This window comes from Marmota marmota, unplaced genomic scaffold, assembly GCF_001458135.2.
Source record: "Marmota marmota marmota unplaced genomic scaffold, marMar, whole genome shotgun sequence".
NCBI classification, from domain to species: Eukaryota; Metazoa; Chordata; class Mammalia; order Rodentia; family Sciuridae; genus Marmota; species Marmota marmota.
The window spans coordinates 6735816-6759839 of record NW_025999944.1 but is presented as its reverse complement, the minus strand read 5'-3'; the positions used below and the strand labels follow the sequence as shown (position 1 = coordinate 6759839).

General features: G+C 41.5%; 1 protein-coding gene across 6 annotated transcripts in view; it reads right to left on the bottom strand.

Moving 5' to 3' along the window:
* Nucleotides 1–23133, bottom strand: part of Entpd4 (ectonucleoside triphosphate diphosphohydrolase 4) — a 30285-nt gene extending 7152 nt beyond the window's left edge. For 2 of the 6 annotated variants that reach the window (XM_015499473.2, XM_015499472.2), the window contains exons 1-12: nt 18494–18512; nt 17666–17760; nt 16134–16331; nt 15105–15310; nt 12063–12213; nt 11196–11299; nt 9423–9482; nt 8991–9145; nt 7315–7481; nt 3929–4253; nt 1948–2033; nt 785–946 (exon numbers count right to left, since the gene is read on the bottom strand). In XM_015499473.2, coding sequence (XP_015354959.1) covers nt 785–946; nt 1948–2033; nt 3929–4253; nt 7315–7481; nt 8991–9145; nt 9423–9482; nt 11196–11299; nt 12063–12213; nt 15105–15310; nt 16134–16331; nt 17666–17673 — 1622 coding nt within the window. In that variant the 5' untranslated portion in view covers nt 17674–17760; nt 18494–18512. Of the gene's footprint in view, nt 1–784; nt 947–1947; nt 2034–3928; nt 4254–7314; nt 7482–8990; nt 9146–9422; nt 9483–11195; nt 11300–12062; nt 12214–15104; nt 15332–16133; nt 16332–17665; nt 17761–18493; nt 18513–19004; nt 19021–23122 lie in introns of those variants that run through there. The other 4 variants (XM_015499474.2, XM_048801580.1, XM_015499475.2 and 1 more) reach the window with 4 other exon arrangements.
* Between the last annotated feature and the right edge of the window lie 891 nt (nt 23134–24024).

Sequence of the window (24024 nt, the reverse complement as noted above, 5' to 3'; positions counted from 1 at the left end):
TCTCTAAACCTGAACCAGGAAAATATACTTAAAAAAAAAAAAACTTGTGCATTTAAAAAAAAATTTATTTGTCAATGGACTTCATTTTATTTATTTATTTGTGGTGCTGAGAATCAAACCCAGTGCCTCACACATACTAGGCAAGTGCTCTACCACTGAGCTACAACTCCAGCCCCCAAAATGTACATCTTTATTTCAGCAATCTCAGACTGAAGTTTAATATTTAATATTTTCCTTTAATCATGAATGTAGACAACAAATTATTGTAATATTAGCAGCACCTATGATTTGGTTACTAATGAAATATTTCATTATTGTAATTGATGCCTCAAAGTACCATGGATGCTCATAATTACACTGAAATTATAGAAATAACTAGTTCTAGGGCCAGATCTTGATATTTAATGTGCTAATAAAGAACACATACCACTTTATGACAAGTTTATTTTCTGTAATCGTTGGATAAATGCATTTTGATGTAATGGTCTCCTGTACAACCCTCTGAACCCCTGGATCAACCCTTCTGTAGAGGTTAGAGGACAGCTGAGAATAATCAAACACGGGCAACAGCACAAAGTGCTGTGTATTGTGGGGTGAGCAGGGTGGGAAGGGAGCAAGGCCTTGTGAGGAGGGGAGGAGACCAAAGTGAAGTGTCAAAGACTCTTAGTTCTGCCCTGGGCAGCTCTGAGAGAAACACACTGACATCTACAAAACACAGGTGCCAGGGGCCCTGAACTGGAGAGAAGCATCTTTTGTGGTCCTCCTTACCAAACCTGTTGCCTACCTCAATGGTAAGAAGCGGGTCCTGTAAAGGATGGCCCCCAGGGTCCACTGCACTTCCTTGTCATACACCTGCAAGGCCGTCTTCAGGTTTTTATAGCCAACAGGAAACGAGAAGCCCTCGTGGAACACCTCAAACATCCAGGCTGATTTGAAGCACTGATACCTACAAACACCAGGCACAGGAGTCAGACCCACTCACATGTCAGAATGGGCCTAGCACAGAGATGAACGGGCTGAGCAGTCAAATCAGCTGCATATTTCCAGCCGATTACCTGGCTCTTGCCCGCTCCCCACAACATGAATAAGTTCACCTGCCAAAATTGATTAGCTTGTGAAGTTTCGTTTTGGTATAACTGAATCCACTAATATGACAAATTTTTCCCATTAGGGATTCCAATATTTACTGAAAAAACGTTGAGTAAGTTCTAACTCTTTGGACCTCAGCTTATTTCAAAATGAGAAGGTGGAAGACACGAGTGGCGTGAATATACTTTACATACAACCAGAGATATGAAACATAACTGTGCTCTACATGTGTAATATGAACTATAATGCATTCTGCTGTCATATATAACAAATTAGAATTAAAAAAAAAACAAAAAAATGAGAAGGTGGGAAGGTCCTTCTCTGCTCTGATATTCTGTGATCCTAAATGTTTACTAGCAGCTTATTTTTTGCAAAGCACTGTGCTACGCAAGTAATAAGATGTAATGGTAAATGAGGCACAATTGCTCCATTTGAGTGGCTTATAATGAAAGGGAAGTTTAAAAAGGCAACAAACAACTACAAACCAAAGCAGAATAGGATCCATGCTTTAGAGGGGTATGATGAGTGTCGTGGAGACTCAAGAGCGGTGGAGTCAGAGTGAGTGGACAGAGGAAGCCTGGAAAGGGACAGCATCTGACATAACTCTAACAAACAGGGAGATTTCAAAATTGCTCCCCCCCCAATATATACGTGTGTGTGTGTGTGTGTGTGTGTGTGTGTGTGTATGAATGTATGTTACGTCTGATATGTCCAGGAACAAATGTTTGTCCCATATGGAAGAGTCAAGGGTAGATGAAAAAGGCATAGTGATTGCGGAGAATAAGGATGTATACTGGGCCAACACTGAACTGCTACTGGTCCTTAAACGTACCTGTAGTTTGACTGTCTACTACTTACTTAAGCCGATGGAGGTCAGCATGCGAGGCATAGAGTCCACGGTCAAAGCGATCCCTTAAGATTGACCACTTTGTTGCACAATAGTCCTAAAAGCAATTTCACCCAAAACAAATCTTCAGGAAAGACTTATTAAAACATTTTTAATTTAAAAACAATATCAAACTCATCTGCATAACAAGCAGATCCTTCCAACCAAGAAACATGGCATCAGTGCAGTGAGGGCCAGATACGCAGCGTGCTGGCTGGTTAGCAATGCCACGGTCATTCTACCCCACCACTCTGCCTGGAATCCCTAGAGAAGCCCGCCACCTACGGGAAGCCACCTGTGAAACACATGAGGACCCTCTCTCAGCATGGGAGCCAGGGGCGGATAGGCCCGGCACTGGGAATCTTCTGTGTCTCTCTCACACAATGGGTTGCCCAATGCACGTGGTCTTTCCGTCTGTTCTGCTAGAAAGGTCCCTCACAGTAGTACGGAGATGGCGTATCCTGCTAGGAACTGAACAGCCCACCTTAATCCTATTTTGGTGATGAACATTCTATGGAAGGCCTTTGATGTTTCCCAATATAAATAAAGCAGGTGTGGGTTCCATTTTTGCCAGAAGCTGGATTCCTCTGATCAGCTTGCCTGTCCTGCCTCTGCTTTTGAAATTACTTTCTGTGTTCTGTGGGTTTTTCAGGCTATTTTATTTCTCTTGGCTTTTATTTCTTAGCCAGCCCATTCCACCAAGGGGAACCCTGTTTCCCCCTGCACAGGATGTGGGAAACAAGCTCCTTAAAACTATCTAGTTTCCCTCCATGCCTGTCACAGACAAATGCTTCAACAAAGAAAAGGGTCATTCCTGCCTATCACATATCCAGAGTTCCGTGTCTGAGGCAGGCTCAGTGGAAGGTACTGAGGAGATGACAGTGACTGCAAAAGCAAAGAGGGACTTGGTTTTCCCGAAGTTACCCAGAGTGAAATGAATCACTGTTTACTGAGCAGCATGTGCTGCTTCTGAATGGAAGACCTGAGCCCTCCACATGGCTTCTCTCCTAGCCTCTATTTATAGCACAATGAAGCTGAGGACAGGGTGGTGGGACAAGCAGCAAGAGAGAGTGCACTCAGCCTGGGGCAAGAGAGTCATGAAGAAATGCCAGGAACCAAGCCTATGAAAGGGGGAAAGCCCAGCAACAAAAAAAGAACAAGAGATAAGTCCATACTCCTACGCTGGGGACGAACGGCCCATTGGTTATATCATCAACCATGGTGGCACAACAGGGACAGATGGGGAGAAACAGTGGGTTTGTCTGGAGTTGTGAAATCTAGTAGGCAACAGCGCACAAGTCAGGATTGCAGACTCTTCTTGAGGTGTACCAGAAAACCATCCATGAACTAGGTCAGTGGGCCATGAGTAGAAGTCTAGGGTCACCAATTCTCAAGGGGTGTGAAGGGGAAACTTCTGAAAGAGCCTGAGGAAACAATGTCAGAAAGGAAGGGAGCACGAAAAGACAGGAGTGTTCTGGTGGCTAAAGGCATGGGAAGACCGGCAGGAGGACTGTCAGATGTGACAAAGAAGAAAAATAACAGTACATTGGAAGTTCCCAATGACCAGTGCAGTTACTGAAGTGCAGGATAGAAGTCAGTTCTGGTGGATTATTTGCTGCTGCTGCTTCTTTTTTTTAATATTTATTTTTTAGTTGTAGTTGGACACATACCTTTATTTTACTTATTTATTTTTATGTGGTGCTGAGGATCAAACCTGGGGCCTTATACATGCTAGGCGAGAGCTCTACTGCTGAGCCAGCCCCAGCCTGATTCTTTACTTCTTCTGTGACTATTTTCATCTCCTCCAACCCATGGGAACAGGATTCCCTAATGCTGGACCACAACCTCCCATACTCCAGCTTCCCCTCTAAGGGTGAGGGAGACGTGACCTGTTCCTATCCACTCTGGTCTCTCAAAAGCATGCAGGAGCACAGGGTTTCTTGGAAGGTTTACCTTTGCAGCTTTAGTGAATTTAGCAGCATTGTAATCTCCCCCCATCCGTAACACATCTTCAGTACAATAGTAGAATTCAGAAAAGCCATAGAATTCACTGTTCTGGAAGTGAATTGGGGGCTGGTAGACCCCATTGAGGGAAGTCTGCGTCTCATTGGTTTTGTTCATGAAAGGCTGGAGCATCTCTCGACACAGGTCAAAGTCCCCTGTTCCCCGCAGGTACATCGTCTGCCCATTTTGCTGGATTTCATCTTTAATGTCAAGGGGTAAGCAGGGGTCCAGATATGGAGCATCAGGAGTCAGACCAGTCTGTTTACCCAGAAGCCTATGGCACAAAGAGCAATTCTATCATGAGACCTATGCTGTACCACATTTTGGAGAAGTGGTTGCAAAGCAGTGTTTATCCAAACACACTCTGTGGGACACAGGTCCTGTAAGACTGTGTGTATGCAAACAACAAAGGGTCTAAGATAATTAAGCTAGGAAAACCGGCACCCAATCTCCTTTTGGAGACTCACAGTGCAGAGTCACATGCAGCAGACAAAACCAAGTCCAGATAAAAAAACTTGTCTGATTACCTGACATTTTCGATTCCCTGCAATACAGCCTGATGCTACTGGCCACAGAGTGCCCAGTGACCATGTTGTTCCCTATCCCCATTTTGTCAACAGTGCTTTTATTTTAACTGTATAAAGCTGAGAGGTAACTGTGAAAAGAATAATTGGTTCTGGAAAATCAACTAAATACTTTAGAACAATATGAAAGGTACAAGTTGCTAGAAAACTTTTTAAACCCTAGTGGGAAAGATAAAAAATAATTAGGAAAAAAGTAGTAAATTCTAGGATTGCTTCACGAATGTTATTAAGTCTGGATATTCTTTAAAGAAAGCCAAAATGATATCTCAATGAGGGTGAATTAGAAGACAGCTTAATTCAGAAAAAAGAACAGCTGATTATTAAGTGAAAAAAAAGATTTGCATCTATTTTTATGGTATTCTGTTTCAATTTTTTTTTTTTTTTTTGGTACCAGCAATTGAACCCAGTGGCACTTAACCACTAAGCCACATCCCCAGCCCTATGTTGTATTTTATTTAGAGACAGGCTCTCACTGAATTGATTAGTGCCTTGCTTTTGCTGAGGCTGGCTCTGGACTCACGATCCTCCTGCCTTAGCTTCCTGAGCTGCTGGGATTACAGATGTGCACCACCACACCAGGCCCTGTTTCAACTGATTTTTAAAAATTATTTTTATCAATTATTGGTCCCAACTGGAGCAGGTAGCAGGGATTCTGCTGTGCCCCATGCTCTGGGGGAAAGTTGACCTATTTATTGAAATGCACCAGGCTTGCCACTTCCTGTGAGATTTCTGGGAACTCATGCCTTCAAGCAAATGAGGGATAGAAAAAAGCTCAAAAAACAGAAGTGATGTTGGTGTTGGGCACCATGAACTCATGTGAGTGTGACAGGTATTCAGCTGTTAGAAGTTAGATATTCCAGAACTCAATATTCACCACTGACAGTCAACTAACAAGTATATTTCTCAGATCAGGACTACTCATGATGTGCTTGATTGCAATCAAATTAAATTAAAGAAAAATCAAAATTGATCACCACCTGTTATAGTGGTATGGCCCTCAAGGTTCTTGTGCAGATGGTCATGCTATTATAACAGCATTGTTCAGTGGAGGGGCCTTTGGGAAGGTGACTGGATCACGAGGGCTCTGACCTCTTCAGCGTATTGCTTTACTCATGGATTAATAATTTGATAGCATTACTGGGAGACAGTGAAAACCACAGAGGGTGGGACCTAACTGGAAGAAGTAGGTCACTGGGAACATGCCCCTGGAATGATGTATCTTGTCCCCAGCCCCTTCCTCTTGTTCTCCCTGCTTCCTTGCTGCTAAGAAGTGAACAGCTCTGCTCCATACCTCTCCATCATGATGTTCTGCCTCTTCACAGGCCCACAGCAAGGGAGACAGCTGACCACAGATGAAAATCTGAGTGTATGAGCCCAAATAAATCTTTCTTACCCAAAGTTGTTTTTCTCAGGTATTTTGTCGCAATGACAAAAGGCTGACTACAATACCATCATAAATGGCAAAGAGTATGCTTCAAGGCTCAAGTCTTCACACATGAAACACTTGTAATTATTATTAAAAGCCCAAGATAGTCAAATGTATACCTCATGTTACTATTTTAGTTGTCCTACATCTAAACTAAAAAATGCTGCTGAATTGTTCATTAAACAACAACAAAAAATTTTAAACTGGTAATAAAGCCAAGGAAACCCTAATCTTTTAAGAAGCTGCTCAATAAATCTGCAAAAATGATTTCAATATTCTTAAAATATTTTATAAATTATATCACAAAGATGACTGTACCTAAATATGCTGGATACCCATTAAAAAAAACAAAACAAAACATGGGACTTCCAATGCTTTAATTAACAGAATTCAGTTAGCTTTGGAAATAAACACAGGACATGGTTTTTATTGCTTTTCCTATTTAAATACTTGAGTTTCTGGCAAATGTGTCTAGCTCCAGCTTGGTATTTATTGAAGTTCAGGCCTTCACATATTTATTAATATCAAATTGGTCAATAAAGTATACTAGTGCTTAGCCATGTGAATTTGAAAAATTTCCCCTTAAAATTGTTCATCAAAATAAGCCAAGAAAAACAAGGCACAGTTATCAATAGGGTATCTAACATAACCCTAAATGTAATTTTTTAATTCATTCAATTAACTTCTGTTATTATGGATGAATTTCAAATACATAATTGCTATATACTTAAACTTACAAAATAAGTTTAAACCAACAGAGTATGCCTTGTTTCATATCTTTTCAATATCAGAATCTTACATAAACTCATTTTTTTAAGTTTCATTGCTAAATATTTTTAAAACCATCGACATTGGTATCACTCCTGTCTTGAGTAACTCCTTTCACTATGGCTCTCGTCTACTGGACAGCTACCCAGGTTGGTATGTGTAGGTTCCAGAACTCATAAGTACCAGCCTTCTCAAGGTCAGGGGCGGACAGTAGCTGCAAGCCTCCAGGACAGCACCAGTGCTGTCATCAGGAACGGCACTCCCCAGGGCTCAACACTATTATACAGCCTCATGGTGAAACCTCCATAAGTGAGGTGCAGGTCTTTAGAGGGAGAGACAGTACACACATGTACCTCCTTGGAGGCTGGTAGGCCAGAGGGCTGGTGGCAGGACCATGACACCCTTTCTCATTCCTTCTCCCAGCTCACTGGGAGCTGAAACAAAGCTACCAGGACTGAGCAGCTTTGCAGATGGAACTCTCCCTGCTTGGCCTGGACCTGTTTTTGATGGAAGACCCAGGTGTACAAGTAACTACCGAGTAGTGGGAGGTGCTTTACCTGTTCTTTTGAACTGTGTTGGCAAATATTCTGTCTTCATATCTCTGTCGAGCAGCATTGCCACCAAAACCAAGAAATGTGGCCACATAGACACGATACACATGCTCAGTATGGTGAACATCACATCCCAAATTAAACTCAGCTAACAAGTTTTTAGCTACTTCCTCCTGCAGACACAGGATAATGAACTTTAATATTTTAAAGCAATTTTAACTTCTCTTAAAAAGAGGATCTAAATAGAGTCTTGAAAGGATCTAAGAGTAGCAAACTTCTGCTTCAACATTTCCCAATGATCCTCGTAAGCATCCTTCATAATTCAAAATGATGATTCTGACTTAGGAAATTTCAGGTGTTTTGTACACTTATGGTATTGTTATGACTCTCTGAAAAAGGAAATTAGAGATACAGTTCATACTCTGACCTAGTAAATCTATGGAAATAAATCTAAAAACAAAAAAGGCTATACACAGAGATGGCCTTTACAATTCTATGAGACAAAAAAACTGGAAGTCATCTTAATATACAATCTCAAGGGAAGCTTAAGTTAATTACAGTAATCAATAACAGAGGAACATGCTATACATTGCTAAATAAGAGACACAAAATTATATAAACAGCAGTGTTAGGGCAAATGTATTTTTTAAAACTATAAATAGGAAAAAAAGAGAAATTCACCAAAATACTAATAATGGTTTTTTAAATGATGAGTTCATAGAATTTTCATTTCTAATTTTCACCAAACTTCCTTTACAGTATTTGTTGCTTTATATTGTGGGGACATGATTTTTTTATGGAACATAATGGGATGGGAAGTAGGAAACAAAGACACCAAAAACATTGATTAAGCACATACTTGGTGCTGGGAAGTGCATTACACATTCTGTGCATTATTTTAACTTTACATTAACCCCATCCTATAGGGGCTTTTATCACATTAAGAGAAGAACAAACTGGCTCAAAGAAGCAGTGTGACTTGCACAAGGTCACGCAACTGGTGAGGAACAGGAAGATGACGCCATGAGGCCTGTCTGCCCACCCCACTTCTGGGGGATAGAGCAGGACACCAGGCTTTGGTGCTACTTCCCAGCTGGACACACACCGCGCGATAGAGACACATAGTAATTCAGGAAAACACGTGGAAACGGCCCTGGTGTTCCTAGTACACAGCTGCCTGGCCTGCGGAAGACCATAGGCTGTGACGGAGAATGCTCAAGGGTGTGGAGAAAAGACAAGCAAACCACCAATTCAGAGATGTGGGGTAGTGGATAACAACCTCGATTCTTTCCAGAAAAGTTCAAAGTATTGAGCCATTAAAAAGAAAGGATCTTCCCCAATTATGACTTAAAAAATCAGAAGCTATTGTATTAAGTTTTAAATACCTTGAGAAAAGAAGTGACTGAAGTGAAAACATAAAACAAAAACTCAAGCATGCTAGTGACATATACCAAAGAAAAGTCTAAGTTCAAAAAACAAACCAGCTGGTCTCAAGGCACAAACGCTAGCGGCTGGCTGAGGCCCGCCTCCTTCCTGCAGCCTCTTTCCTCCTGGGATGAGAAGGTGGGCCCACAGCAAGCACAGTAAAGATGTGTTCAGACTCAGGAAACAAAACAAAAATGGATGGAGACATGTTAAATGAAAACCAAACCAAACAGAAGGCAATTTGTACAGATAGTAACCTGCTGTGAGGAGGCAAAGCTTACAGTTTCGGGGACTTCGTATGCTATCTGGGTCGACACGCCTCCCATGTCGAGAATGCCCGCTGTTCTTTTCCGGATGATGGCCTGGCTGTTCTCACTACCAGGAATGCTCACCTCCACAAGTGCCTCATCATCTAGAAAGAACAGGAAATGTCCACCGGAGCAGAACGAACCCAGAACACTGTGATCTCATGGGGCATCGCCTGTGTTCTTGGAAGGTTTCAAGTGCTCAGGCAAATCCAGGCTACCCTCCCAGTGGTAGGCGAGCTTAGTCAACTGAGTTGGACGGAGCCTTCTGGCTCTGCCCCCACACTCAGCACCATCTTGAGACTTAGCTCCTCTTAAGCCTTTGGATTACACAGAAAACTTTAATTTCCAGTTAGACTCATTCATTGGAAACATGACACTTACCTTCTTCAATATGCTCAAATCGTCCAAGGACAAAATTAATGCCAATCCATGCATACACACCTACAGACATTTCACAAAATAAAAATAGGCAAAATTAAGCTTTTAAACACTTTGTATAACCCTTATCAGCACAGCCTGCACAAATATCTCATTTATTTTAATCCTCAACAACTTGTAAAAATATCACGTAACACATTTCTTTTATCTTTTCTTAGTGACTGTTTTCAAGGACTCTCAATTTTAATATTTATAATTTTATGTCATTTACATAAGTTGAAAATATAATTTCTCAGGTCCAAGTTTTCCTTTGAAATTAATGGTTTGTTTAAAAATACTGGAGCTTGGGCTGGGTTTATGGCTCAAGTGGTAGCGCGCTCGCCTGGCATGCGTGTGGCCCAGGTTCGATCCTCAGCACCACATACAAACAAAGATGCTGTGTCCGCCGATAACTAAAAAATAAATGTTAAAAAATTCTCTCTCTCTCTTTTTAAAAAAAAATAAAAATACTGGAGCTTTCACTTGTTATAAAAATTTTACTGGGGCCTGGGGTTGTGGCTCAGTGGTAGAGCGCTCCCCTAGCATGCACGAGGCATTGGGTTCAGTCCTCTGCACCACATAAATGTAAAATAAGATATTGTGTCCACCTAAAACTAAAAAAATAAAATATTAAAAAAATTTTACTTTTGTAGGAAGTTCAATCTATAAATTCAAAGGTCTTAAAAATTTGAGTTATCTTTTACTTCGACTCTCACGTTCACTTAGTTGCCAAGTCTGATTCTATTTTTGTGACATTTCCTACACACAATTTTTGTCCTTTTTTCACTCTCACCTTGATTTATGTCATTACAGAGAGAGGAGGTGACAATCCATGAGCTCTATCATCCTGCCTCCACCTTGCATGGCAACCCCTCTACCCTCTGCTGTTGGGCTGACACACAGAACAAAGCCCAGACTCAGGGCTCAAACTAAACCATGCTTACTTAAATAGCTGTCCAGGGCCACCCTTTCCAACAACAACTAACTCAGATCATTTCTTCTACTTGGAATGAACTCCCTACCCCTTCTGCAGAGCCCTACCCTCCTACTGCTCTGGCATGTTCAATTTAGAAATACCCGTTGAACAGTTCTGAGATCAATTACTCCCTGATGGTCCTGGCTGGAAAAGAAAAAATACCTCTTGACTCATGTGATACTTTTTATCTTCCTTTTGGCACTTAAAATAACCTCCTAGTTCTGTGTACCTTACTTGTCTGTACGCAGCTCAATGGCAGCTCCCCCAATTCTGTATTTTCTATAGTGCTTTTCACATAAGTAGTACTTGTTGAAATGACAGATGATTCTGAAATAAATACTGACTTTTGAGTCTTCATTTCTGGCAAGCTATTTCCCAAATATCACTGACTTGTCATTTCATTTTCTCAGTGTATCAAGTCAAGAACTTCCCCTTGCTAGCACGTAAGTGAGAAGATTCCAAAAGTTCAACAATCACTATAATTCAGAAAGCCACATAAGTCAGATAAGGAATACAAATTTTCCCTGTCACAGAGAGTTCTAAGTATGTTCCTTAAATGTGGTGAAGGCAAACTGGCTTAATGCTTTAGTAATAAAGAACAGGCATATAATAAGCTAATTTAGTCATTTAAGAATATTTCAGGTCTGTGATTTCCCAAATTTGAAGATATTGCAAAATTTAATAAAGTAAATACAGGGGAAAATGGGGAGAATTGAAAGAAAAAGCGTCCCAGGTTGTAAGCTGAAGGCCAATATACCAACCTTCTTGTTTCCCTGAAATGACTTCAGCATGAGAGTCAGAAAAGAGGAAGTCAAAGTGCACTGGGATGTCGGTCAGGAGGTCCTCCAGAATGGCTTTTTGCTGGCTGTAAGGCAACCCCAAAATTTACACATCAAAATAGTATAACCTCAGTTTTTCTATTTTGGAAAAAACAAACCAAAAAAACAAAAAGTCCCATGGCTTTGATATATCCTACACAACAGTGAATTTTAAAACCAAAGCAATTCATTGAAAAGATTATTTGGGCTGGGGATATAGCTCAGTTGGTGGAGTGCTTGCCTTGCATGCACAAGGTCCTGGGTTCAATCCCCAGCACCAGAAAAAAAAAAAAAAGATTATTTATTGTAGAAATGACTTTTCAAAATGAACAAGTTGCATGGATTATGTGATTCCTACAGTGAAAAATAACTGCAACTGCGGGGCATGGTGGTTGCACGCCGGTAATCCCGGCAGCTCAGGAGGCTGAGGCAGGAGGATCATAAGTTCAAAGCCAGCTTAGCAACAGTGAGACACTAAGCAGCTCAGTGAGACCCTGTCTCTAAATAAAATACAAAATAGAGCTGGGGATGTGGCGCAGTGGTTGAGTGCCCCTGAGTTCAATCCCTCCTCCCGCCACCAAAAAAAGAAAAATAACTGCAACCATTCCTTAAATAATAGATTTTTTAAATGATGTCATTCTAAAATGATAACTGTTTAATTTATTGTCATAAATAAGTAAATTAAAAGCTATTTGGTGGGTCCTGGGACTAGTCTGGATTTGAAGAAAGAATGACGAATGTCTTGCTTTTGATGGTGATGGCGCGGCAGTGGAGGAGTGGGGGCTGCCTGGTCCTCTGGTGCAGGCTCACCTTTCAGGAAGGACTCTCATCCCAGCAGTGCAGAGAATGTAGAGTGGTGTCTCTTTGTGCTTTTCCCTTGGCACATGCTCTGCAGCAAACTTCAGAAGCGGTGAAATGTAATCGCTGACTTTCTCTGGAGAGGTAGCGAACTCTGAGATGCCTTGGGAAACAGGACACTCCAGTTAGCAGTGAGCATCTTAGTAAAACAAGCTTCAGTGCGGCGAAGGTGGAGAAGGTCAAGCTACATCTACACTCCCCCGGGGCCCTACCCCTTTCTTCCTGGCTGCCATGGAAATATCCATTCGGTCCTATTCCCTCTTCTCCATTGTCAACGAGCACAGACCTGACTGAGCATGTACTAAGTGGCCCAGGCAAGAGCTCATCCCCTTTCCTCAGGCAAGCTTGCCACTCCCAGGGCTGCTAGCACCATCAATGTGCCACCGGTCTCCAAATCTTGTCCCCAGTCCTGAGAGCTCTTTCCCATCCTTCTGGTCAGTATGAACGAACTGTGCACTGCCCGTCATGGCTGCTCATCCTCTCAGCCACCCAAAGGCAACACATCCAATCCAAACTCAAATTCCACTGTGAACATTGCCTGTGCCACTGTGTCCCCCCTCAGAACTCAAGCCAGGATCTTGGAGAAAATCCTTCTCCAGCCCCCAGCCAGCACAATGGTTTTCACAGACACCTCCCCTCAATTCCTCTCGTTTTACTTCACTTCTCCTGGTCTCTTTTGACACTACTACCTCCTGTGCTCTGGTGCAACACACCCACGCTCCAGTCTCCACCGCCCCCCAACATTCCCTGCTGGAGGGATGCTTCCTCCTGGTTTCAAAGCCTCTGTGGTTCCATTTCCTCCACACAGCTCAACTCTAGAGAAGCACACCACCCCTAGAATGCTCACCCATCCTCACCTCTGCCCAAGTTCCTTCCCTTTGCCTTCAGCTACACTGAGTTAACGTTCTGTAACATGCCACACTCTGGCCTTAGGCCTCTGCATTTCAGCCAGAAGAGTCTTCCCTCTCCCTACCCTCTCACCCGGCTAACTCCTGCTTGTCTACTCAGCTCCTTTCTCCTCAGAAGTCTTGCCCACAGAACCTCAACAGAGACACGCTCTCATTACATCTCCAGTTCACCAGTACTGCCAGTCATACACTCACTGCACCATATAGAAATTACCTACTTACTTGCCTGTCCCATTACAACTGTAAGTTTCTCAAAGGCACACGTCTGGTTCAAATTTATATTCTCAGCACCTAATGCAGAGCCTGGTAATATTCAAAATGAGGGAGACTTTAGAAGTCCAAAGATTGCTTGTTCCACAGACTAAGAAATTGTGGACTAAGAAAGATGAAGTGACTTATCAAAGGCATCAGGAGAAAATGGACTAACAGACAAGTCTTTTGACTGTACATGGACTACTACTTCAATGGACACCAAGCCCCAAACTAGCTAGGATCTATTAAGAAAATTTCTAGAATCTTGCTGTATCCTTACTGTATCTGGGAGTCCATGCTTCAAGACGAGAAGTGCTCTAGAAAGGCATTCTGATTTACACCTGCAGTACTTTGCATAGAGTGAGAGAGAACCACAGTAAGCTTCATTTAAATAAGAGTCCAGGGTACACCCTGGGATGATGCAGCTGTCCCTTTATTTAGAAAAACATGAAAGTTTTTATCTTATTCCACAAGAAGTGATGAATCACTAATGGGACCTGGTATACAAAGCTAGATAAAACGTACAGTGCTTTATCCAGTTCCACATTTTAGTCTTCTGCTTAATTTTTTATTTGATCAATATTACTTTAGCCCTGAAAATGTTTCTAGATTAGAGACAGATAAAAATTTAAGGGGAAGGAAAATAGAAAACTAAAATCTGAGTCATTCACCAAGTTATAAGGAAAAATTAATCTTCACTCATAGAAATATACTGATATTACTTATATTTCTGGAATGGTGATAAGAAGCTATGGTTTTTATTTATCAATATTCTTTTTTTTTTTAAGTTTTTTACTTGATATGTAATAAACCTTCATTTTATGGGGTATAGTGTAATCATTTGATATGTATACATATGTGTAATGATCAAATCAGGGTAATTAGTATTTCCATCTTAAACATTTATCATTTCTTTCTGTTTCTCTAATATTTTAAAGATAAGTTCCTTGGCTAGTTTGGATTTAATATTTTGCCATTTAATACATTGATAAGAAGAAATAAAAGCCACTGTATCTCTCTCTTTTTAAATTTTTTTAGTTGTAGGTGGACACAATATCTTTATTTTATTTATTTTTATGTGGTGCTGAAGATTGAACCCAGTGCCTCATACGTGCTAAGTGAGCACTCTACCACTGAGCCACAACCCCAGCCCCGCCACTGTATCTCTTAAGATCTACAGTCCACCACTTAAAATCTGTGTTATTAATCATCATTGTAGAAAAGTTCACCCCCAGGCACTCCTGATTCTTTCATTCTGAATGCTCCTAACAGAAGGCTGCTGCCCGTGGAAATGGTGCAATGAAGAAAAGAGTGAGAACCACTGATTCAAATTACCTGATGGGAAGCCAGGCCTTAAGTTTTACAAATTGCTTAAAAACAAAAGTATCTTTAAAAACTGCCCATAATTATGTTAGCTCTTTTATGTTCTAGTCATTAGAAGTGTTTGGATAATAGTTTTTAAATCACAAGTACGTGCAGCATATTGTCTCACGAGATATCTGAAATGGCCTTGCCATTAAGATGGTGGACTATGGCTACCAAACAGGAAAAACCGTCCTGCAGTGAATGCCAAACAGCAAGCATGAGGGTGGCCATGGCGAGTGAGGCACTAGGGAGTCGCCACAGGGCACAGAAGGACATGGTTTTGGGTATTTTATCAAGGTGTTAGTCACGTGTACAAACTAGAAAGGAAGGAGAAGGAGAGTGAGCAAGGAGAGCTGTCAGGTGCTGGTGTGAGTGCAGGACCAGGCCGAGGACAGGGCGGAAAGAAGGGGAGGATATGGAAGGCACCAGAGAGAGCAGGAGCTAAGCCAGGCGGTTCTCATTCACATACCTGGTTTTATTTTCATCACCACAGGCTTTCGGTTTTTATCCCGCATCTGTCTGATGTCCAGCAGATCACGAGGATTGCCGTTGTGCCGTGGCCAGCAATACACAAATATCCGAGACCCGCTGCTACCACAGTCCACCACGATTCCATAGTTTACATTGGGATTACTGGTGTCTGTAGCTTCAATGTCTGTAACTCGTGCCAAGTACCTTATGAGGAAGATGCACATGCTCTTAGACAGAATGTCATCCTACACCTACGTGACAGAGAAAATGTAGCACCCAAGCACCACGCCTGATTTCTAAGCTATGCAGTTTCCTGTGGCATTCTCAGCATGGACAGCCGATGAGCCAAAAGAAGACAAAACAAGTGGTTCTGAAAAATATCTATACCAGGGCTGTGCTCTTTATTCCTCTACAGAAGCTCACACAGGTTCCAAAAAGCAAATCATTCCCAACCTACAAATGCTAATTCAGAAATCGGCTTAAGACATCATAGAGAAGAAGCTTTTGTTTAAGTAACTACTCCTCTTATAATATCAGTTGGGTGGTCAGTGGGCAGCCACTCTCAAACATTTCAATTTTTCATGCCATGTGGCAGTCAGTACAGAATCCAGGTCCTATAGCCACATTTCCCTTACATTTCAACCTAACTCAAATGCCTTGAAGCCTTAAAATGGCATGTTACAGTTAGAATGCTTGTGTCTTCCCCCAAATTCATTTGCTGAAAACTAATCACCAATGTGATACTACCCTCTGAGAGGTGATGAAATCATAAAGAAGGAGACCCCAGAGAATGCACTCTACTTTCATCTTGCAGGGACAAAGCAAGAAGGTGCCATCTATGAACTGGGAATCAGGCCCTCAACATCAAGGCTGCTGGCACCTTATCTTGTACATCTTATCCTCTAGAACTATGAAAAATAAATTTCTGTTGTTTATGAGGTCTACAGTATTCTGTTGTAGTAGCCTGAACAAGGTCAGCCAGAAGGTATGGCATCCCTTCTAGAAAACAGATGTTTTCATCTCTTACCTTTGAAGTTTCTTGTCTCTGGATAGCCGCCCATACTTATTTCGGATTATGATGACAGAAAAATATAAAAGTGAGACAGAAGCAGCCAGGATGCTAAGGACAATAATTTGGCGTAAATTGGTATTCAGAATTCGAGGACAACCTACTGGAGAGATGCTAAAATGCCAAGAAGCAGGAAAAAGGCAGGAGATGCCGATCCTGAAATTCCAAAAAACAGATTTTAAAGCAATATGCTTCAAAGAGGCCTCCCCTCCCGGAACTGATCCTATGGGTAGATGTCCAGCTGGAGCTCCTCCTACTTGCCAGCCTGTTGGTGTCTGTATACCAGCACGTTCCATGTTGCTGTCTTACTACAGACATGTTATTAGAAAATGATATGCGTGAGAATTAGGCCCAGATGGTAAACGACACTGGGTGTACTGTCCCCCTCTTCTTGAGAGCATTGTGTAGATTTTAATTCTACCCTGCTCTGTTCCCCCCAAAAAACAAACTTAAGTGTTCAATCAGATAAATATATAAAATGATAATAAAGTCAGTTTAAAAATTATGAAGCCAAAGGAAAATGAGGGAATTGAAATGCCTGTTGTGAGCATGCTGTCAGCTAAGCCTGAAAATGTGAGCAGCCCAATCCAGGAGACTCTCCATGATGTGTAAGTAGCTGAGGGAAGTAAGATTTCCCTCACAGTGAATTCCAAGGCAAATTTCTCCCAGAGGCCTAATGGACAAACAGATTCTTTAACACCTCCTCATAACAAAGTCAATAAAGGTGTTATGACCTGTTTTTAGAAAGATTCCTTTGAAACATTTTAGTAAATAGGAAACATTTTAGTTTATGTGAGGAAGGAGAGACTCATTCTAGAACTACTATTAGGCTTTTTGTAAAAACTCTCAATACCTGTAGGATAAATTTTATTAGTTTATATTTAATTTCTACACTGTTCACTTTGAGAGTACTTATGGATTCAACTTCCTCACTGAGGGGGAGGCAGCATGCCAACTCAATGCCCTTTCCATTTGTAGTTTCTTGACTCCACAGGGATCCGGCCACTCCATGGCATCTACCTTCCTACAGTATCACTTTCCTTCACCTACTGGGCCCTGAAAGAATAAAGGTGTCAAACTCTAAACATGTTTCTCTTGGGATTTATATTTCTTTCTCTCTCTTGTTTTTTTCCTTTTTTTAAAAAAAATAATTTATTTATTTATTTTTCCTAATGGTAGTTGGACACAATATCTTTATTTATTTTCATGCGGTGCTGAGGATGGAACCCAGGGTCTCGCACGTGCTAGGCGAGCGCTCTACCACTGAGCCACAGCCTCAGCCCCCTTTTTTTAAATAGGTTTTTTTAATTGTGGATGGACACAATACTTTTTTTTTATTATTTATTTTTATGTGGTGCTGAGGACCAAACCCAGTGGCTCACACATGCTAGGCAAGTGCTCTACCACTGAGCTACAGCCCCAAACCTCTCCCTCTTGGTTTTTTGGCACCCACATCTCAGTTTCAAGACGGCCATTAGCCCATCACTCACCTCCCCATGCCGAAAGGCCAGCTCTGAGGCAACGCTGTGGGAGTTGGTGCTGCTCACACAGACAGTGCTGAGGTCCTCATCTAGTTAGCGCCCTTCTGTTTCAGAAATGAGAAAAAGACAGTGCCATCAAAGGAAACGTCTATGCTGTCAAGGGCACACTTCAGTCCAGCCACACAGATTCTGATATGTGATCCTTGTGCTGAAAGGGTTGCAAGTATTTATTTTGAGCAACATATTTCTAATTTCATGCTGTCAGGGATGCAGGACTTAATCAAGAGATGATTATAGTCTGGCACTTGGTAGTACTAAGGATCTCTGGAACCCCCCCAAATATTGGGTTATCAAATAGGTCTTAAATGTCTTGTTGTGCTGAATGTCAGGGAGAATCTGAGGAGGTAGGAGGTATGCAGAATGATTAAGTAAATGGGAATTGGAAATAGCCATTCATTTGATAGATATCTATCACACTTCCCTTTTATACAAAGTGCCACATAGATGCTCTTCCCAAGTTGGTCCTCTGACCCTTTCACCATTTTTGCTCCTCCTCCAGCTCCCACACCACACAGCACAGAGAAGCCAGAGGCATCTAGCCAGGGCCTCCTATCGGGCTGCTGAAGCTAGGGGATATTTCCAAGTCTTTCCGTGGCACTGGTTTTCCCCTTCTGGCCTCCTAAGACTTCAGTCTTCTCTAGTCGGCTTTGAAGCTCCTGAATACTCCTTCCGGAGGGAGCTCTGCCACTCCTGTTTGCTTTGGCACGCCCTAGGTTCTATCCACTCCCTTCTAACTTAATCACTGTTCCTGATCAGCCTCAATGTGGCTGCATTCACCTGATGACGTAAAGCTTCCTCCACCGGCTCTTCTGAGCTGCGATATAGATCTTCAGCACCAAGACATCACCATCTGAATGTGGCACAGACCATGAAGCATTTCTGTAACTGAACTTCTAAACTGCCATCCCCATCCTCTCTCCTCTCTACCTGCTCCTCCCCTGCACAGCTGATCTCAACTACCCCAACCTGCTCAAATCAGAAAACAGAGTTGTGACCCCACCTCCACTTCATCTTCCAGACCCAATTTCTTATAGATTCCTTCCATTTTTTTAACTTTAGCCTTTCTAAAACCCGTTCCTTTTCTTTGTCACCTTCAACAAGGATAGGTTCTTGTTTCATGTGCTGTCTCACCCAGAGACTTGCCAATGTTTCCCCCCCCCCCCACAGGCACAGATTCTTCCTCTGCAGCTGATAACCCACTCACTGCTCCACTCAGGACCCTGATCATATTATTCCTGTACTCAAAATCCTCTAGTGGCTCCCACCCTCTTAAAGTCAAAGGCTTTACTCTGACCTCCAAAGTCCTCCAGGCTCTGGCCCCTGCTCTACTGGCCCCTTTTCACTGCATTCCAGCCACACTGTGTCCCTGACGGGCTTCAAAATGTCAGGTACTCTCTGCTCTCTGACCTTGCTGCTCCCTCTTCTTGGAATTTTATGGCTCTATGGCTCACTTTCTAACCCCCTTCAGGTCTCTACTCAAATGTCATCTTCTCAGGAAGCAATAATGACAAACATCCCCCTCCACCCAGCTCCCTTCCATGATTTGTCTCCTTAACATTTACTTCATTAAGTATCTACATAAGTGCTTATTAGTGCCAGTCCCTGCTCCAAATGTTTTGCAAATATTGAGTCCTCCTAACAGCATAGTAGGTAGGTAAAGACAAGGAAGAAAGGCTCAGTACCTTGCCTAAGGTCAGTGAGTAAAATGTGGAGCTGGGATTCAAGTGTGAGGCCCATACTCTTCTCTGTGTGTGTGCTTTCTCCTATTCGCATGTCTGCCCCTCCAGAATGAGTGCTCTTTGGGGTAGGGGATTGGGACAGATTTAGGCTTGCTTAGTGGCCATGTTGCCACCATCATAGATTCTGGGAAAGGGCTGGCAAGATGCCAAGTTTTAGAGTTCTGGGACTCAACACAGTCAAAAACTTCTACACCAGCATGATCTTTCCAAACTTGACAGCTATTAGAGAAACTCCCCACTCCAATTCTTCTCTTTCACTGGGGGAAAAAGGTCCTAACTCCTTAGAATGTAAAAAATGCTCCTCAAGACCTAGTCCTGAGAGGCTCAATATGGCAGCCGCCTGTCATTTGTGGCTATTTAAAGTAACTAAAATAAAATAAAAAATTAAGTTCCTTGCTTGCAATAGCTTCATTTCAAGAACTCAACTGTCACATGCAAAATCTGCATTAGCCAATGCAGATGTTGAACTCTGACAAAATCATAGAAAGTACTCCGTACAGCACTGAGCAAGTCCAGTCTCTCCTAGTCACAAGGTCTCAAACCATCAATGAAGAAGAATGTCTACAATAAGACCTTTGGACTTCTGTATGTTTTAAGAAAAATCCCTTCCAATACACATGGCTTGGGAAAATACTGTAACACTCATAACAAAAATGAAATATGCTTCACTTATAAAACATTCTTATAAAGTAATAAGAGAAACAACGGAACAGAAAAATGGGTAATTGGATATTAACATGATAAGAAATACAAATGGTTAAAAAAAATCTAACTTCATCAGCATTCAGGAAACAGACTTGACAGCTATCAGATTGGCAGAGATTTAAGTCTGATCAGACTTTGGTATGAAGGTGATGTGGACATCAAGTACTGATGGTGAGACTCTAAATACGTACTAACATTCTGGGGGCATTTGAGTAACTTAAGTGAACGTTTCAAAGTGCTCACCCTCAGGCTGGGATTGTGGTTCAGTGGTAGAGCACTTGCCTAATATGTGTGAGGCCCTGGGTTCAATCCTCAGCACCACATAAAGATAAAGAAATAAAATAAAAGTATTGTGTCCATCTGTAATTACAAAAAAAAATTTTTTTAAGTGCTTACCCTCTGCTCTACCTCCCATCCTTCCAGAATTTCTAGGAAAATTATAGGGTTAGCTAATTAAAATATGTACAGGATGTTCATCATAGTAGTAATGTATAAGAGCAAATCACCATTACTAATGTCCATTATTGAGGTTGGTAAAATTAAATACGGCATATTTATGCAATTGAGTACAATGTGATAATTCAAGGTGATGATCTAGCTTTATATGTATTGAAACAGGAAGATGCCACCATACATTAAATGAAAACATTCCATCATGCATAGAGGGAAAAACAGAAGGAAATATATAAAAATGTTAATAGTGTTTGCTTATTTCTGAACAGTGAGATCATGTGTCATTATTTTCTATTATTTGTCTATGTTTTTCAAAGGACGTATATTAATTTTATCATCAGAACAAATAACATAACTAACTTCTAACAAGCTACCTTTGACTGATGATATTGCCAGTTTCCAGCATCAAATCCCCTTTGGCTATATGCAGAAAGCCTATTTTAAAAACTCAAGACAGAGTAATTCCAATGTGAACAGTTTAAAGAATCAATGATAGAATGTGACAGCTGAACTAAGAACAAGAGAAAATAAAATTTTAGTAACACACTGTTAAAGGCAAATGGGTCCTAAGGGAAGAAAGGCCTTTAATGATCAGGACTAAAAAGGTGATAGGAGAACAAACCAACTCCAGGAGCAATGAACCCAGCTCCAAGTTTCAGGAAGTTTGCAGATTGGTACAGAAATACTAATACAGGAAATTATCAAGAGAACTTGCAGTGGGAGCTCAGAGAAGAGCAAAGGAAGGATACTGCCAACAGAAAGGACTCCTAGAGGTAGAAGACAGCCTTTGGTTGGGGTGAGAATGGAGAATATCCTTAAAAGATGCACCCTAAAAATGATGAAAGTTATCTGTCTTAGAACTTTTTTTTTTTTTTAGGATATGTGAGGGTTTTGACAAGAATACATGATATTATTTTAAGTTTAGAAATGTGTGTTTAAAGACAGAGAAAAAGGACAGTTCATAATTTGCTGAAGTGATTACTCTTAGTTAGGACAAAAGTATGGCTGATTATTGGCTAGCAGTCAACAATATTAATTTGATATTAAAATGTAAACTCCAATAATCCTTTCAGTTAAGAATCTTGGCACCAGAGCTTAAGAAGGCAAATTCTCAGTAATACTGCAATGTTTTTAAGAGGCCTAACATGCATTAGATCATCATCAGAGAGACACTCAAAGCCTGGTTATTTCAGTTGGTGGGTCCTCCTTAGCTCATCATCCTTTAGCAGTGTGAAGCTCATTTGGTCATGGGTCAATGTCTCTGTCAGTCTCTCTGTGACAGTCAAGACCAACAACACAAATCAACTGCAAAGTCTTCTCTGGTGATAGATGCAGGATGCAGTGAAACAGGAACTATGGAACTCCTGAATCCAATGCAAACAAAGTCACCAACAGGTAACAACTAGGAGAGGCAGGCCTTCCTGAATTAGAAAAGGCAGATGACAGGTTTCAAAAAAAGAATCATTTGAATATCAAAGGATCCCAGGAGGACCTTGAATAATTGCAAATATTTGAACAAAGTTTCTAAAAAACAGCTGTCTTTTTTTTTTTTTAAGCTGCAAAAAAGTGAAGATGCCAGTTGGCACTGTGATTTCACTAGGGTAAAAGATACACCTAAACAACTCTGATCATTCTGTTTTAAGAAAGCATGGTGGTGCCTTTATGATGTGTATTTTGTTCAACTGCATCGGCTCTGTAGTCTCTCAAATATGATTCTTCCTTAAGGTCCATATTCCAAACTTATTGAAGCCCTGGCACCATAAATTCAATTAGTCCAGGTCTGTGGTCACAATTTTTTGATGCAAACAATACCACCTTCCAAATTATCCAGGTGTAATAGAGATAACGCCACTGCCAGGGTTACCTGGCTCTCAGCTTTAATTTTCTTCTATTGTGCCAACATTCTATTCATCGAGTCCTGACAGTTCTTCCTCAGACATCCCACACATCAGGGATGACAGAGCAGACATGACTACCTAAAGACTATCTTGAAGGGTCACTTCTGCTTTCATTGTGAACATCACTTTGTGTAAACACCTCTTTATAAAACACTGCTTTCAAAATATGGCAGTCTAAGAACTTTCTGGAATCCTGTGGATCAACATAAACTTCTCTGTGGGGAACCCAGGTCCCTCTATCCATCAACTGTTCCCATCTTATCTCACCAACCTGTTCTGTCCTCAGTCCAGATAACATCTCTATGCTCTGATGAGGTGGTCTCTCCCACACAAGCTGTTCTCATGCCTCCTCTGGCCTTTAATAATGCCACTTCCTCTAACATTCTGCTCTCAATATTACATTTTTTTCAAGGCCCAATGAGCAGTAATTTTCTTTGTCAAGATTTCTTTTACTTCTAATGTTTTACCAACTCTGAGTCTTCTCTTTCTTCATGTATAGTCTATTTCAAATAAGCATCCTCAATAAATATGTACAGAATATAAATTCTTAAGTTAACTCTCATTTTTGTCTCTTCTTCCTAGGCTATATTCTCAAAGGGTAGACATCATACATTTCCTGTTAGGGTCAGAAGAATGTAAGTCATTGATTCAATATGTAACAAATACAGGTGACAAATAAACGTCAAGGTAGAGCAATACACTACTTATACAAATTAGTGCTACTTTTTATAATTCTGTAAAAGTGTCAAACAGAATTAAACCGAATACAAACAGAAACATGGAATATCAAAAAACAGAGAGAACAATCTTTTTAGGCTTTCTCCAAGGTTAGACAATTAGGTATTTTCATCTTATAAAGCAGAACATAAAACTGCGATGTAAACTTAAGCTGGGATTTGAGTCTCTTAATTCAGGATTCTTCAGTAACCTCTAGTTTACCTCCAGCATGCAAAATTCCTGAATTTATAATCCATCTCTTTCATTTCCTGGCGATAAACATTCTCTGAAAATGTTCTGCACCTGTGTTCATCTCACTGGGATCTGAGGACCCCTTCATGTCTTGGGGCATACTCTAGAGAACGTGACAACGGTCCCTTTAGAAGGTGTCCACGCATTATTTGAGAAGCACTGCTGTGCATCATTACTTTATCACCCAATTAGCTCCATTATGCCAAGGAGAGATCTAACATGAAACTTACTAAAAGTAGAGAAGGGCAAAAATGATGGTGTACATGTAAATGTCATGATTTTGTGCCTTCTGCCTGGGCAGGTTCTGCTCACACTACCAGCCAGGGAGGGAAAACCCTGCGTGATCGCCGTGGAGGCGCGACACGAATGCGGGTTCGTGCCACCGGGGCTGGGGGCGAGCACTTGCCACTCGGGGTCGCAGCGCTGCCAGGGAGAACCCGGATGTGGCCTCGCGACCCGGGCAGGAGGAGTGGGGGCCGCGCGCGGGGAGTGCTCCGGAGAGAGTCCTCCGGAGTCCCGGGACGCGGGCTGCTCTGGGCCCGCT